The following is a 17,657-nucleotide window of genomic DNA, read 5'->3' on the forward strand; positions in this document are numbered from 1 at the left end:
TCAGATATGCAAGCAATGGATTCATCAATAAAGAAAGTGATGGAAGAGCATAAGGATACAAAGAAAAAATTAACAAGCCAAGAAAAACAGATTGAAACAATACAATTAAATCAGACAACAGTAAAAGATCAAATAGCCATGATGGAGATGAGAGTGAGAGAGGCCAACCTTCGTCTGCGCAACCTTCCAGATATGATGGGAGATAACAAAGAAACTGTAGTCCCAAATCTGGCTTACCTGTTTCAGATGGACGAACAAGAATTGAACCAAGCTATTAACAGAGTATACAGAATACCATTACCTGCTAGAATGAAAAGATCTAAGCCAAGAGACCTGATGATAGTGTTCTATGACACTAGGATTAAGGATAAGATCATGAAGATGCATTATGACAACCCGGTGTCAGCAGGAGACATTCCTCTAATTTTATTAAAGGACATACCAAGACATTTACTCTCACAGAGGAATAATTACAAAGAATTTGTGTCTGTTTTGAAAGCTAATGGTATCAAATATCGCTGGATTATGCCACAAGGCTTGGCTTTTACCTACAAAGAAATGAAAATGACAATTACATCTACAGCAGATGTGGGAAAATTTCTGAGAAAATATAAATCAGATCTTAAAGGATTAACTGGGGATCAAAAGGAAGAGGAAGAAGAAGAACCACAGGGAGCAGCAGGAGGAACTAAATTATAGACTGCATATTTTGCTTCAATAATCATTGTACCATGGCAAAAGTAATTTCTTGGAATGTGAATGGTTTGAATGAAAAAACTAAAAGGGCTAGAATTTTTAAATATCTACAGAAGTATAAATACTCCCTAATTTGTTTACAAGAGACTCATATAGCAAAAAAACACAAAAAATATTTGGATAGACAAATGCTTGGACAAGCATTTGTGGCATCGGCCGAAACAAAAACTAAGGGAGTAGTAATATATGCTCATTCTAGCCTTAGTCCTGAACTACTATATAAAGACAACGAAGGGAGAATTGTAATTATAAAAACCAAAATATTGGGGCAAAAGACGATTGTGGTAGGAATATATGCTCCCAATGAAGGAAAAACAAAATTTTATGGACAATTGCATGAACTGATCTCTCAGTATGCCAATGACCAGATTTTATTGATGGGTGACTTAAATGGCGTTATTCTCCCAATTTTGGATAAAAAATCAAAAGCAAAAGACGAAAATGAAGGATGTTTACCTAAAACTTTCTTCACCATGGCTACAGAATTGGAATTACAAGACATCTGGAGAACAATGAATACTACAGCCAAAGAATATACCTTTTATTCAGCGAGACATGACTCACACTCCAGAACAGACATGATTTGGTCTAGTAAATCAATTTTTACGCAACTACGTAAAATACATATTTTACCAAGAACTTTTTCTGATCACAATCCGGTTACATTTGAGTGGAACAATAAACAAGCATTCAGATGGCGATTGAATGATAAACTTTTAAAGGAAAATAAGATTCAAAAAGAATTATATGATCTGATTAAAGATTTTTTTGAAGTCAATCTTAATGGAGAAACTACGTTGAATATAGTGTGGGATGCGTTTAAAGCAGTTCTAAGAGGATTTATGATACAGAAACATGCAGCGTGGAGGAAAACTCAACTACAATTTACCAATAATATACTCTGGGATTTACAAAATTTGGAACAAAAACTTGTTATGGCGTTACAAGAAGAAGAGAAAAATGAAATACAAATGAAGATTTCTGTATCTAAACATCAATTACATTTGGTCATAATGGAGGAAATGAACAAAAACTTAAAATTTGCCAAACAAAAATATTTTGAACATGCTAATAAACCTGGGAAATTTTTAGCAACACAACTGAAAGACTCATTTCAGAAGAAGATTATAACAAAAATTCAAACTGCTAAAGGACCAGTCCATTCAACTACAGATATACAAAAAGAATTTGTTTCATTTTACACTAAGCTGTATCAGAAAGAAAATATTTCAAAACAGAAAATAGATAAGTTTTTAAGTTCAATACAGATGAATATTCTTTCAACAGACCAACGAGAATGGATAGATGCTCCAATCACAAGGGAAGAAATACAAGAAGCAATAATGAAACAAAAGCCGGATAAGACACCTGGACCAGATGGAATAACTGCTCTATTTTATAGAACATTTAGTGACAACTTAGCAGACTTTTTTGTATCACTTTGCAATACAATTTTGGATAAGGGAGTAGCCCCAGAAACTTGGTCGCATGCATATATATCGTTGATACCTAAGGAAGGAAGAGACCCAGAAAGAACATCAAATTATAGACCTATTTCGTTGTTAAATGTGGATTATAAGATTTATGCCTCGGTCTTATCGAATAGGATAAGAAAATTTATTAAAGACCTTATACACGAAGACCAGGCGGGCTTTGTTCCAGGAAGGCAAATTAAAGACAATATAAGAATCTTATTGGACTCATTAGAATATTATGATCAGAATATACAACGATCAGCCGCCTTTGTATTTTTGGATGCGGAAAAAGCCTTTGATATGGTCTCATGGGACTTTATGGAAAAAACATTGGTAAAATTAAATTTTGGAGACCATTTTTTGAAAGGTATATCAGCTATTTATACATCCCAACATGCGAAAATTTTGGTGAATGAATCAATGTCGGAAAATTGTCAAATTAAGAAAGGAACTAGACAAGGCTGTCCTTTGTCTCCGTTATTATTTTTGTTGGTGTTGGAAACATTATGTTGTAAACTAAGGAGTATGGCGGACATTCGCGGTCTAAAAATTAAAAAACATGAATTTAAATTGAGAGCATTCGCGGATGACCTCCTGTTAATTCTGGAAAACCCAACACAATCAATGAAGTTACTACAAGAGACTCTGGACGATTTTGGGGAAATATCGGGATTTAAAGTTAATCAAGAAAAAACAAAGACAATATTCAAGAATTTATCAGAAATAGAACAACAGGAATTCATCTCGTTTACAGGTTGGGAGAAGGCCAATAAAGTTAAATATCTGGGAATCTGGATCTCAGCGAAGAACAAAGAATTGTTAACCAACAACTACTTTAAATTATGGGGTAAAATAAAAACTGATATGACTATTTGGTCAAATAAAAAGTTGTCACTATTGGGACGTATTTCAACAATTCAAATGAATGTGTTACCAAGGATGCTCTTCTTATTCCAAAATTTGCCTATAATATCACATGTTAAATACTTTGATACTTGGAGGAAGGACATTTTAAACTTCATCTGGCAAGGGAAAAAACCGAGGATTGCTTATAAATACTTGGTGGACCTTAAAGTTAGAGGAGGTTTAGCACTACCAAACTTTCAACTTTACGCTGAAGCGGTAGCCTTAACATGGCTAAAAGACTGGATAACCTTATCAAATACACGTTTACTGGAGCTTGAAGGCTTTAATAATATTAGTGGATGGCATGGCTATTTATGGTATGACAAAATTAAGATACAAGCATCATTTAGGAATCATATAATCAGGTCCTCTCTACTGCGTATCTGGATGAAATATAAACATATTTTGGAACCAACAACTCCGATGTGGATTTCACCGCAAGAAATGCTAACATTACGTCCACTTAGACCAGACAAATTTATAATTTACCAGGAATTAATTAATTGGGAGGGGAAAAAATGTTCGTTAAAGGAATTTCAATTTCTCAAAGAGGATTTACAATGGTTGCAATATTGTCAGATTAAATCAGTTTTTGTACAAGATATGAAAAATGGATTTTCTAAAGAAAAGTCCCCTTTCCACAAGATGTTACTAGAAAACAATCTGAAACTGATCTCTAAAATGTACAATCTACTTTTAACATTATATTGTGAGCAGGAGACAATTAAACCAACTATGATTGATTGGGCTCAAAATATCGGACATGATATTGCTTTAAATAAATGGGAAAGACTTTGGTCAAAAGATTTGAAAGGAATAAACGCGCAATCAATTCGAGAAAACATTTATAAAATGATGTATAGATGGCATTTAACACCTAAGAAGATGGCAAAGATATATAAAGTGACATCCCCTAAATGTTGGAAATGTAATACGGAAATTGGTTCCTTTTACCATATGTGGTGGACTTGTGATAAAGCTAAAGATTTTTGGGATATGATATACAATGAACTGAGACTAATAGTACAAAAAAATATACCCAAAACACCAGAAATGATGCTATTAAGTATGATACCTGACGACTTGCTAATACAAAGAACTTTTTTGATCTATGCTACAACAGCTGCGAGACTGCTTTATGCAGCAAAATGGAAGGGGGCAGAAATTCCCGAGAAAAAAGACTGGATTGGGAAAATGTTTGAATTGGTGGAAATGGCAAAACTTACAGCCATTTTAAATGAAAAAGACAATGTTCGATTTTTAGGGGAATGGGAGGATTGGATGAAATATTGTGAATATGAATTAAAACTGGGGAAAATGGAAGAATACTTATTAATCTGATCTAGAAGACACAATTAATATTAAGAGTTATAATCATTTATATTAATAGAAGATGTTTTATGAAAGTTAAATGAATTTATGATAGTTAAGATCAGACCAATTACGATGGGATGAATGTTTTATTAAGAGGCGGAGAGAGGTGATGGGGAAGCCATAAATTTTCCTCTAATTTGTTTTTTTTTGTTATGAATTCAAGAAATTATAACAACATAGAGTTAGAATTTTGAATTTCATATTGCTTTTATTGTTATTTACTATCATGGAAAATTTGTATTATAAAAACCAATAAAATTATTATTAAAAAAAAAAAAACACCAAGAAAGAGTTCCTTTCTATAAAGCCATGCCTTGGTAACACTAAGTATGGAAAACAATTGGGTGAATTTGCTGTCAACGTACTTTCCTTCTGTTTATGATACCCAGACAGCAGATTACAGTCAAAACAGCCGGCCCAGGCTAGCCGGATCTCAGAAACTAAGCAGGGTCAGCCCTGGTTAGTATTTGGATGGGAGACCACCAAGGAAGACCAGGGTTGCTGGGCAAAGGAAGGCACTGGCAAACCACCTCTGTTAGTCTCTTGCCATGAAAACCCCCAAAAGGGGTTGCCATAAGTCAGCTGCAACTTGAAGGCACTTTATACACACACACACACACACACACACACACACACACACACACACACTTCAAAACAGAAAGCCAAAAGCCAAGGATTTTCATTCAGACTTCATTTATTCAAAAATATTTGTCCCATAAATGGAAGATATCTACACAGCTTTAAAAAGATGAAATAAGAGTGAGTGGAATACAAATGTGCAGAATAAGAATGAATGACAGAGATTAAAGACAAGTGAAAAGTACCCTGACTACTTTTGGTAATGAGCTATGCAAACTAGTTCCAACTCATATAGCACCTGAATGACTCTGTATCATCAAAAATACAAAAAAATGGGAATTCAAAATAAATCAGGAAAACAAGTAGGGACAGAGAAGCAACGAAAAACAACAGAAATGGGGGGAGGGAGGTTTCCTCCCTTGAGAACTTGTGCATATTTAATATTTCCCCCCAATTTCCATTTGTTTTCCAGGAACCTCAACCCCTCTCCCAGAAAAAACTGTTGTTTTTGTTTTTTTCCATTTTACCTAGGGATCAAAATTTCTGGAAATTTTACATCTCTAAGTAGGGGTAGGATGAAGCTCCTAGAATTTAATCAGATAGCAAAATTCATGACAATATATTAGGCTATATGTACATATATATGTAAAAAGAGGGCTTGTATCCTGTATGTACTCCTGTGGGACCTTTGCTAGTGAAGGCTGGGCCACCAAGTGAAGCACATGATCACTTTCATTCATTTCAAAAAATGTCCATCCCACTTTTCCACCCAAACCATTTATTTTGTACGAAGTAAAGAGGAAGCATTCGGACCTGATCCCAGCCACAAGTGAACACATGAAGCTGTCTTATACTGAATCAGACCCTTGGTCCATCAAAGTCAGTATTGTCTACTCAGACCAGCAGCAGCTCTCCAGGGTCTCAGGGTCTTTCACACCACCTACCTGCCTAGTCCCTTTAACTGGAGATGCCAGGGGTTGAACCTGGGACCTTCTGCATGCCAAGTAGATGCTCTGCCACTGAGACACAGCCCCTCCCCTGAGTGACTCCAGAGTTAAACCTGTTTTCACCTGCAGGACACCAACTTTAGCACTGTATCTTGGTCACTGCAGAACAGGGATGGCACAACATAAGGAAAACAGGGGGGGGGGTATGTGGCCTGTAGCTCAACAGGTGTTGCAGGACTCCATGCCTACAACTGCCTGCAGCTATGAGAAGAGACTCCTTGTTAAGTGGTGTCAAGGCAGAGGGGTGCTAATGAAGCAGTGCCACAAGAGATGGGTGGCATTCATCAAGCAAGCTAGAGAGGCTGCCAAGGTAGCTATTTTGGCTCCCAAGCTCTCACAACAACTCTAGTTCATTTGATTCATTTATTTACATCATTTATTCTCCTCCTTTCTCCCAATTGGGAATTAAAAGAGACTTTCTTCTCCTTTGCTTCATATTATCCTCACAACAACCCTGTGAGGTAGGTTAGGCTGAGAGTGTGTGAGTGGCACAATGTCACTTAGCAAGCTTCCATGGCAGAGGGGGGATTCAAAACAGTGACAAATCCTCAGCAACTCATACCGTGAAACTCATGGGGCGGGGCTGGTGATGCCAAGCTTACACACCGCAGCTTCCCTAGTTCGAGTCAAGGTTGATTCTGGCCCCCATAACTGTTTGGAGTTGGACACTCCCGCTGCACAGCATGACGCAAGTGGCTCTTTTACACAGAGGCTGCGTCTCTGCATCAAAGTCTAACCACCTCCGAAACAAATTTTATTCGCATGACCAAATACAGCTGCTATGAAAAAATATTACGCGAACTGTTAGGGAGAAGAGGCAAGAACAAGATGTTGTTGTTGTTGTTATGGATGTTTTACAGGCAACAGAGTTTTCAAAATGAGAATGCCCTATGGCGTTTCTTTGGCTCTTTTCATGTCCAATTTACTGGATTAAATTATTCCATGTTGTTTATATTCTTCCACAGAAGAGCTTTTAAATGCATCGTACAGCGCAGAGCTCAGCACTCTGAAGAGCCGTTTGGAGTTCTGAGAGAAGTTGAGCACTTGAGAGTTGCCATTCACCGCCGTGAGGGCGCCTTGGGTCTGATCCCAATCAAACACCTTGCCAAGCAATGCAATGGGATAAGATCTCACATGATTATCCCCGCCATTAGACACAATTTGGATTACAGTGGCTGCAATCAGACCATTCAAAAGCACAGGCCACTCTGCTACGTCTCAGGACCCTAAAAATGAGTTAGTGGAATGTGCAATACAGAATACTGATTACCTTAACCTTAACTTGATTGTAAGATCAACGGAATATACAAGACCGTTCGTTATATACTTAAAAAATAAAAGTACTGATTGTTACAAAATACATAGTAAGACCTGTATATGAGGGTGCATTTCAAGCAATTCATCTATATTCACCGAGGCCAATGCTTAATTTTATGGTTGTGTTCTATATGAATAACAGGGAAACTTCTCCTATGATTCCACAAGGATATCTGTCCCTCCCCGACTACTCCCTATTAGGGGAAGGGGAAGCTAATACAGAGACTCTGTTGCCAGTGCTTGTAATCAGCTGTTACTGGCAATACAAACAGACTGATCAGAAAATCGCCTGCTCACGAGCAGAGCCCACCCACACCCACCCTTGAGGCCAGCCTCTCTGCAAGCCAGTAAACATGTTTCTGGCCTTTGCTACCCCAGAAGGTCCAATATGACATCAAAGGACTTGGGGCAAGCCCAGTAGCTCAGTTGCTCTGGTGCCATAAAAGCGTTTACAAGTTTTTAGCCAGGCGGCCAACGTTTCAGGAGCAACAAAGGAACATTTTTGTACTGCATTCTGAATCCTTTGAAAACTCGGGGCTAAGCAAAATAGCTCTGGAGTGCACCTATGCAATGCTCTTTTGAAAGAAAGCCTTGTGGTCCTGCATCCTTTTCCAGAAACAGAGAGATAATACTGCTGATTATAAAGGGGGACTGGTAATTAGAAGAGGCACTTGCTACCTGTAGGTCAATTGTCTGAATTCCCCTCCGTGCCACCCCTTATTTGCATCACACCAAGTACAGCACACTGGTTGAGAATAAGCGACCAATCTGTGACCTAGTATAGCAATAAATCTAAAGCTAGCTCCACAGTTGACAATCCTTAATATATAGCATTGTGATCCTCTTACAAATCAATGCTGCATTTGGGGGTAAAGGTGGCTTTTTAAGCAAGCTGTATCTACCTAGCCTACTTGATGGTTTCCTGTATTAGAAACCATGCAGACATCCACTATAAATCTTTTGCTGAATCTGTGGCCCAGTTATTTTATTGCCATCAAGCAAACCACACAGGGCGTTTTGGTTTTCCCTTTCTCAGCACTGCTGTGGTTTACTTATGCATATCTCACTCTTAAAGTTTCTTTAGTCAGCTGTCCATTTTAAGAGCTTTCCTCCCTTAAATTCTAGGGCAGATATTTGTGCTTTCATAATCTGGGCTCTTTGGCTTAAATCCACAACTTTATCTGATAGCCCATTTCCTAATGCCCACTTCCTTTTATAGTATGTCATAGAGGAGGAAGGCAACAATATAGTCTCATTCACTAATGCCCGTTTCATCTGAATTCTGATCCATTTAAGGAAAAACTCATCTGAAATCAGTATACTTGTGAACATCATTTCTCTGGAACTGTTTTATATACCTATTTCATCCCAGGGTGATTAATGGCATCATCTACTTCCAACTGCACTCAATAACCAATTAAGACTATTAAAATGGACTAGAACTTTAAAAGCCTTATCCTTCCAATACACAGGTCAAATGCCAAGGTACTGGCAGTAGGGCTGCTTGGGAAAGCTGCACTGGTAAAATGTTTGTCATTCGACTATTATAGGGGGGAAATGCTGCTCCTATCCTGTCACATGTGCAACACCAAGCAGAGACTATCATGATAGTGGCTGCCAGGACATCATCCATGAGTCTAGCAGTAAGGTTGCCAACTTCCTAGGCAGCCCTTGTGCTACATATTTATTTATTTTACAGCAATTGTAGTTCACTTTTCTCAAAAAGACTCAAGGGTATTGTGGGAAGCTGGCAACCCTCGCAGGAGGGCAAAGTCGGACAATTCCATCCTGCTCACCCCCCTTGTATCAAGAAGTTCTGTTTCCAGCATTGCCTGGTCCTCAGACCATTAATCAGGACCTCCAATCAAGCCACACTCAGACACAAAAGATCCTGCTGCATTAATTTTCCTCCTGGCAAAAACCTAGATTCACATTAGCATTCTCAACTAAAAAAAATATCCGATACAGGCCTGCTGTAATTTCGTGCTGAAAATCCCACCAAGTCTTCCTGCAAAATGTCTTTTCCTGGCCCTACAACCCTCTTTTCCTGATTTTGAAATATTCCCAGGATCTGGGAATTTTCTTTTCCTCCACTTCCCTTTCTGTTTGCCTGAGAAAAGGAAACTTTTCTTTTCATTCAAGGCTAAAGCTCTGTAGTTGGAGCCAGAATCTACCCCAAAGTGTACATTTCTGGTAGCACCACCCCTGTATGGTACTAAAAAAGCTCTCTGTTCACATACATTAGGGGCCTTCCTGCTTTGCTTGTCTGGATCTACTGCTTCAGTCACTGCTTTGGACTTTGCCAGTGGGTACTCAGTGTGCTCCAATTGTGCCCTTACCTTGTGGACTTAATGGCTGCCCAGATTCTTCAGATCCCTGCCCAAGACACATACCAGTGCCTGAAGCCTAATCAGATAAGCTCCTTCTTTACGTATCTATCTGTTTAAGCCTCTTGCCCCTTCCTTCTTGAGCAATCCATGCATATGTGTGGGCATTTTGGTATTCGGTGTGGTTGCTGTAGGTTTCATATTACTGTGACTGCTAATTATTATCCTCAGTAAAACACTCTCTGATTTCACCATGTGCAGTGTCACACATGAAGCTGCCTTATACTGAATCAGACCCTTGGTCCATCAAAGTCAGTATTGTCTACTCAGACTGGCAGCGGCTCTCCAGGGTCTCAGGCAGGGGTCTTCCACATCACCTACTTGCCTAGTCCCCTTTAACTGGAGATGCCTAGGATTGAACCTGGGACCTTCTGCATGCCAAATAGATGCTCTACCACTGAGCCTCAGCCCCTTAATACTTCTAAACTTGCAATAGGAGTCTCATCATTTTATCAAATGATCCCTTGGCTGCTGCTTATTTAGCTTATTGGCTTGATGGGTCCAATTGGCACTGGTGGGTCCAATTCCTAAACCAGTAACACCTAGGAATGAGACAGCAGAAGGGAAGGCTCTCTCCCTTATATTCAGGTTACCCTAGTATGATTTTGTGCTGAACTGGAAAGTGGGTTCCATTCACATGAACGTGGCTGGAGTACTTGTATCTTTTAACTACATACAGTATTGCTATCCATTAGGAATGAAATAAGAGGCAATGGCACCCTAGCCTTTTTTGCTGCTTATTGGAAAAGTTCCTAACAAGGTCTTCTGGTGAGTTATGAAGAGGTTTCCCCCGCTAATGCCAGCAGAACAAATATTGGGTTTGTGATCTGACACAGGAAGTTGGCCACCTCCCATTTCCAAGGCAATGGGGTGGGAATTCCTGGTGCTGGCAATCATACTGGTGCTGAGCCCAATCATACTTCTGAAGGTATACAGGGAACATTATAGCGCATAAATTAAAGAGATGCTTAGATGTGTTCATACTATCTTTCAGAATCATTTGGAATTCGTTCTCTTTTAGCAATTTCTCTGGGATATACATGTGATAGAAAGAAAGTGCTTAGTATGAAACAGAAAGGGCTGTGTGTATGTGCATGTGTGCATGTGTGTGAGAAAATATATACAGGGGACATTTCTTCCAAAGGCTTTGCAGTCTCTCTAGTCAGTTGTAGAATAACTTTGCATTGCACAGTGGCCACAATATATGGCATGAAATCTTAAGAAAAACATAAATGAAGATTTGTGGTCCAGCTTCTGCCAAAAAGGAAAAAGGTCTTGTGCTGCCTATATATGAGTGTTGGTGTTTGATCCAAATTACCTCAGACCAACTTGCTTTATTATCACACAAAGCAGCAGCCGCAATCAATAAAACCATCCGACATAGTTCATCACATTATCAGCTGACAGCTCTTTATCCAGCATATTCTTCCTGAGTGGGGTAGCCAATCACAGGTATGTGTTAGTGACAAGTGAAAAGTTCCTTTTTTTCATTTCTGCGAGTGATGAATTAATTGTACACTTTTATTTATATTGGCTTCATTTGGACATCATACGTTGCAATGAAACTCTTCACAGAGCACAGTTCCTTGTCACAACTCTGTGCTCCTCTCTTTTCTCTCTCACCTCACTGTGTGCATGGAGCTTGCTGGTAAACTTCCCAGTTGGGTCAAAGCATTAATTCACTATGATGTCCCAATGCACATGCCTTGGTAAACTGGCGTTTGTTTACTTCGTACAAATCGTGTGGACATCACACTGAATTGGACCTTGATCAAACGGGGACGTTTCACATCAAGCTGCCCGCATGAAGGGCAATGGAAGGATCAGGGAGCACACAAAGAGCACAGCCACAAGCTGTGTTTGGACCCGACTGAAGCGTGACTCTGCCACTTGTCACGGCATCTTAAGGCAGCCACTGAGAACTTTTCTGAGGAAAGATTATTTTTTCTGAAGCGCTCAAAAAACAACAACAGAATACCAGTTTACTACTGAGAGGCATATTCAATCACAGTTAAAATCCCATTTCTGAGTGCCTGTAAAATAAAGGCATTCAAAATAGTACTACGTAGAGCAATTCCGTGCAGTCAGAAGAATGATCTAGAGGATATAAAAAGTATGTCTCCCCTTCCATATGAAGCTGTAAATTTGTGTGCTCTTTTTTTCAGTGTTGTTTTCTTTTTTAAAGCTCTCCAGTTTTGTTTTGTTTTTAAACTCCAGTTTTTCAAGAACGTACAGTAAGAGGAACCAGGGACTGGCAAAACCAAAGCAGGGTTAAAAAGAATTCTGTGCATTTTAAAGGCCAGCAGTTTCTCATCAATTGAAGGTGGCCCTACAAGATGTCTCAATGGGGTATTCTTCACGGAGATCTGCTGCTGTTTCGACGCTGATTTGCGTCAGAGTCAAATTTTGGTTATTCACTGGAGATCCGTATTTTCCCCCACTGAGCAAAATAAGCCGCATTAAAAGAGAAGCAATCCAAACCACTTTTGAGATGATGTTTCCTGTGGACCTATGTTTTGTTGCTCGGATGCCCATGAAAAAATGTTTGCTTCGCTCCCCGGGACGTCTCCTTTCTCCTCCCCCAAGAACGGTGATTGGCTGGGGGAGTTTCGCACTCGGACAAGAATACCGCCCCTTTGGCTGCCTGCCTGCCTAGAATCTTGGCACTTCTCTCCCTCCGTCCCCGCACGCCTTCCCCCCCCCCTCGCCCGGGATGGGCCTTGGAGCTGGGCCCACACCTCCAAGGCCAGGGTGGGGGTGGTGGCAGCTCAGTCTAGGGCAGCTGGACCCATGGGGGATGATGTTCAAGGGAAGGGGCTGTTGGCCCCGCTACCCCAGCGGGGAGGGGGGAGTTTTGAAAATTCGGATGGGAAAAATATGCATCCTGAGAGCGGAAAACTCTCTTCCATCACTCTTCTGAAGAGTGGCGGCCAGCCTGCTCTTATCTCCCTCCTCTCTCTCGATGCACTGTGGCCGGATCACGGCCGGTGCGCAAACCAGGGGCCTTCTTTCCTCTCCCCCCCCCCGCCACACACACTGGCTGGATCGGGGCTGGCGCGCAAGCTAGGAGCCTTCCTGTCTCTCACGATGCAATGTGGCCAGATCATGGCTGGCGCACAATCCAGGGGCCTTCTTTCCTCTCCCGACCCCGCCATGCACACTGGCTGGATTGGGGCTGGTGCGCAAGCTAGGAGCCCTCCTGTCTCTCACGATGCAATGTGGCCGGATCATGGCTGGCGCGCAATCCAGGGGCCTTCTTTCCTCTCCCCATCCCGCCATGCACACTGGCTGGATCGGGGCTGGCGCGCAAGCTAGGAGCCCTCCTGTCTCTCACGATGCAATGTGGCCGGATCATGGCCAGCGCGCAATCCAGGGGCCTTCTTTCCTCTCCCCCCCCCCACCATGCACACTGGCTGGATCGGGGCTGGCGCGCAATCCAGGGGCCTTCTTTCCTCTCCCTCCCCCCGCCATTCCCACTTTCAGCTAAACACTTCTCTGGGCACATGGATTCCCTGCCCCCCCCCTAAAGGGCAATGGGTTCCACACCTATAGAAAATAGAGGGAAGCTTTGAGGAAAGAGCTGCCTTGCCCCCCCCCCCCAATTTGGAATCTGACTGTTCCAAAAGCAGAACAGAGCGAGGGTGGAAGAAAAATGGAGGAGACCAGAGGGACTGGTGCTTGTTTTTTGCGCTAGGGCTGGTGAACCGCACGAGGTAATCTGCTGGGCAGAGTTGGGGCGGAGCTGGGGGCAGGCATAAACAATGAGCCTGTTGGAAGGGGAGGCCTCCTGCAAAAGGGACAGACCAAACCGTTGTCAAATACAGCGTACTTTGTTCCCATGAAAAACCAAAACTACAGATAATTGACGGGGATAAATCGCGGCCATGAAAAAAACATTTAAATCGTGTGTTTTTTTAGTCCGTGGCAAAACAGAAGCAAAATCTACCATGAAAAATGCCCCTTTATTTTTTGTTCAGCTCTCATTTTTTTGCAGTCCAACTCAGCAATAACTCTGGTCCCACACTATTATGGTTACGTTTTTCCATGGCTCCTCTTTTTAGACTGCGGTTCTCCCTGCAATACGGTAATTTCTGGGGGTACTTCCATACAGGATTTTCCCAGATTTTTTTAATGTTGGAAACAGAAATACAGGAAGCACCTCTAAGGAAATTATATTACGACATGAACACCTTCTCTGTGTGTAATGCGACATCTACCTCTGCCCAATCTTCCGTAGAAGTGGGAGGGGGGGAGCAGAGGCTGAGCATGAGGATTGACTTTGGTGCACTGAATTAATCAATTCCAACTACAATATATCCAGCTCATAAAAGATGCAAAAACCACAAAAAGAGATAAGGAGCATCATTGCTACTAATCAAACCCCCATGTCCTCCTCAACAGCTCAGGCTTGCACAGCTTCCTGAAGGACATGAGGGTGGATGCCTTCCCAACATTTTTAGGAAGACTGTTTCACAATATAGTGGCCGTCACTGAAAAAGCCCAACTGGCCAGCGGAAATTCTCATGGGTATGCAGAAGGTGGACACAGAATAGACACTGCTGGGACAAATGGAGCTGCCTTAGGGATTCCCAGAGGAGCGAATAGGAGGAAAATAAGCAACCTGAACTCAGCCTGGAAACAAATAGGCAGTGAGTACAAAACAAGATGGGGAGTAATAGGTACAAAGCTGTTACTTCCACACAACAGTTGAGCTGCCACACTTTGAACCACCTACCACTGTCAAGTTGTGTTCAAGGGCAGCCCCGCATCAAGTAATAACGTAGTCTCAAGGTGCAGCTCAGATGCGCATGCTTTATGTTGTGTGTGCAACCCAAATGAGGAACAAAGGAACCACAAACACCTACCCATTTCCTTAAGCTCCATGTTTAAGAGTTCCAGCCAGCAAGCATCTATTTCATCCAGATCGTAACGGCTAACTCGTTTGGAGTATGTCCTGGTGACTCCAGAGCTGTCAGAGCTGGACAGACTGCTTGGAGAGATCTGTGGTGAAGAGTGATCTAGTGCAGGAATGATCCTGGAAAAGAAGACAAGAAGAGGTAAGGATATCTCTGCCACTGACATTCCCAGTTTCTCTGTCTCCAGCAGGCATTCCCAATTTCTCTGCTGCCACCTGGCATTAACAACTACCCCCTACTGTGGATCTCTTGAGGAAAGTTATCTGAGCTGCACAGTTTGTTTTTGTCAGGGAGCCTTTCCAAGAGGGAAGTGCTTATCACTGTGCAGGGAGACCTAAAGGCCCAGCAATTAGGAACTACCAGCGGTTGGCAGATGGGGTTTGAGTGGAGGGCTAATATCTGGGACAATCTCCTCCCACGCATCAACTCTAGCAACTGACAAGTCTCAGCTATTCAATGTTCTGCCAGACCATAACAGATGCAGCAGTATTTGGTGATACTTCTTTTGTAGTGAGGAAAAAAATGGAACTGTGCATCTCAGCAACTGTCTTTAATTAAAAATAGATTTTAATCATAAGCCGTTCTGGAGCCAATCTAGCTGAAAAGTGGGGTATAACGTTACACAAATATAAGGGATGCGGGGAGGAAGGAACATGTTATTAGAAACATGGACACTTGCACGCTGAAATTGCGTGCATGTGTTGAATGCTCAGAAAAACAAAAAATGTAAAGGGATAGCGGGGTTAAATTCTATTAGTATGTATGTAGCTATTTCTGAGGAGGAGAAAAGTAAGTGTGTCTTCACTACAAACATAAGCTGGTTTAACTGTCATGATTGCTCCTAAAGGGATCATAGTTTTGTGAGGGTGTTAAAAACTCAATTAGAAAGATCCCTAATGTTCACAGAGTTCATATAGTTTCTTGGGAGAATGTGACAGTTAAAATAGCTGAGATCTGTAGTGTAAAGATGCCTACAGTTCAGTCAGTTTTGGCTCAAGAAGGCTCAATACCTTGTGCACATCCACTAAAAGACTTTACTGAAGGCATCATCTTACAAATACAATGTCTCTCGTTCTACAGAGATGATATACCAGAATGGGTAAAACTATTTCAAAACAAGTGATTTTGAAGCACCAGCTCATTATGGAATCCCAACCTAAGTCAGCTCAAAAACAGTGCTGACTTCTGATTCCTTTAAAAAGGAAGGTACCTTTGAGATGCTGTCAAAATTGATGGCACAAAATTAATGGTCTTCCTGGGAACTACCAGGCATGACCTTCCTGACAACCAGCAGATGCTTTTTAAAAGGCCTCTATCACAAGGAGAATAATGTGTACATGTACCAAAGACTACATACAGGCTTAACAAACAGCAGAGTACTTGTGGTGTCAAGGAAAAGGGCTTCCTGAGTGACAAGAAAGGTTAAATGTTCACCACTGAGTCAAAGCTCTGAGTATTTCACCCCTGACCTTGCTGAAAAATCTCACTATTTAAGTGATTCACATGCCAAGGTCTCAGGGCAGTCCAGTCCATTTCAATGAAACACTTACACTGTGTCCGCACTGTGGGACGTGCAGACTCTTTCTCTCACTCAAAGCAAGATTTTCGCACAGTCAGGAAGTTGATCCTCTATCAGCTAACAAGAAACAGGCAGCAATGAGAAAGGAGCCCCCTCCACCCTTGCTCTGAACTCAACCCTAAGGGCTTCAGTTGTTGTATCAAAAAGTAACTGCAGCACTTGCTTCTAGATAATTTCAAGTATACCTCTACAATCTGGCTAGATGTCAGAGACAGCGCAAAACATTTTGGTATGTGAGTCTGTAAAGCCAAATGCTACCTTCATATAGGAGTACATAATTAATAATAAAATAATTGATTATCTGCTGCCTTTTAATGGAACCACAAAATTTGCTTTCTGAGGCAGGCTGTTTCAATCTGCTTAATCATAGAGATCACCCTAGTGGAGGCAAATATCTAATTGTAAGCTACTGGGATGTTAAGTTGCAATTACAACGTCTTTAACATTATATAGTTATGAATCACAACCCTCAAAACTAGAAATAATCTGGAGTTAATGCCACAGAGACCTATGCCTGCATTTGTCAGCCACATTAGATTGAAAATGTGAATCCTTTTTAAAAAAAACAATAACCATGACTAAAGATGCAAAAAGTTGAAGAATCTCTCAAGAGCGGAGGTGGAACAGGAGCAAAGCATCCCCCTTATTCTTCAACAGGAAGATAACACTAATTACCAAAGCCTCACATTCAGAGACTTGGGGGTATGAGGGGCCAAAATGTATCTTCCTGGAGATTTCAGGAAAGGATTCTTTGACCCACAAGCGAGAAAACAGGAGATAAAATCCAGAGGGAGAGGGGTCCATTCTGGTAGGTTCATTCTAGCTGAATACATCTGGAGGAAGGAGCTCTCACACCTGATTTCTATCTTGATGGCTACCATTGCCACGTCAAGCAAAGACTCCAAGGTAATGGGAAACTTCTAGAACTCTGTAACTTCTAAACTAAAGAGCTTGCCTTAGAATAATATAAGCTGGGAACTGCATGTTTACATCTTTCTTTTGTATTCCTTGTTCATACAGTTGCCAAACAGAGAGTGTGTGTGGACTTTTTACTTTAAATAAAAGGTTGCTACTTTGAATGCAAGTATATCACATGGACCTCCCTGTTCAAACACACCATTTAAAATGGGCCCCAGGGGAAGGGAGGTGGTCAGTTGCTAAATCGCATTTCCCTGGGAGAGTGCAAGTGCAGTAAGTTGTCCCCACAGTAACTAGTCACTGGGTAGCAAGAGATACAGGCAGTAGGTGGAAACTTAAATCAGCAATGCAGGAAGGGAAGCTGGGAGCACTGGCCCTCTCTGCAAGTAACTCCTAGAACAGCCGGTTGGTGGCAACATATCAAAGGAGAAGCGAGTGAGGGA

General features: G+C 41.4%; 1 protein-coding gene across 1 annotated transcript in view; it reads right to left on the reverse strand.

The window, feature by feature from the left end:
- Nucleotides 1–17,657, reverse strand: part of JADE2 (jade family PHD finger 2) — a 184,862-nt gene that overhangs the window by 77,765 nt on the left and 89,440 nt on the right. The window contains exon 5 of the mRNA XM_056857241.1: nt 14,667–14,836. Coding sequence (XP_056713219.1) covers nt 14,667–14,836 — 170 coding nt within the window. The remainder of the gene's footprint in view (nt 1–14,666; nt 14,837–17,657) is intronic.

This window comes from Euleptes europaea, chromosome 1 (assembly GCF_029931775.1).
Source record: "Euleptes europaea isolate rEulEur1 chromosome 1, rEulEur1.hap1, whole genome shotgun sequence".
Classification (NCBI taxonomy): domain Eukaryota; kingdom Metazoa; phylum Chordata; class Lepidosauria; order Squamata; family Sphaerodactylidae; genus Euleptes; species Euleptes europaea.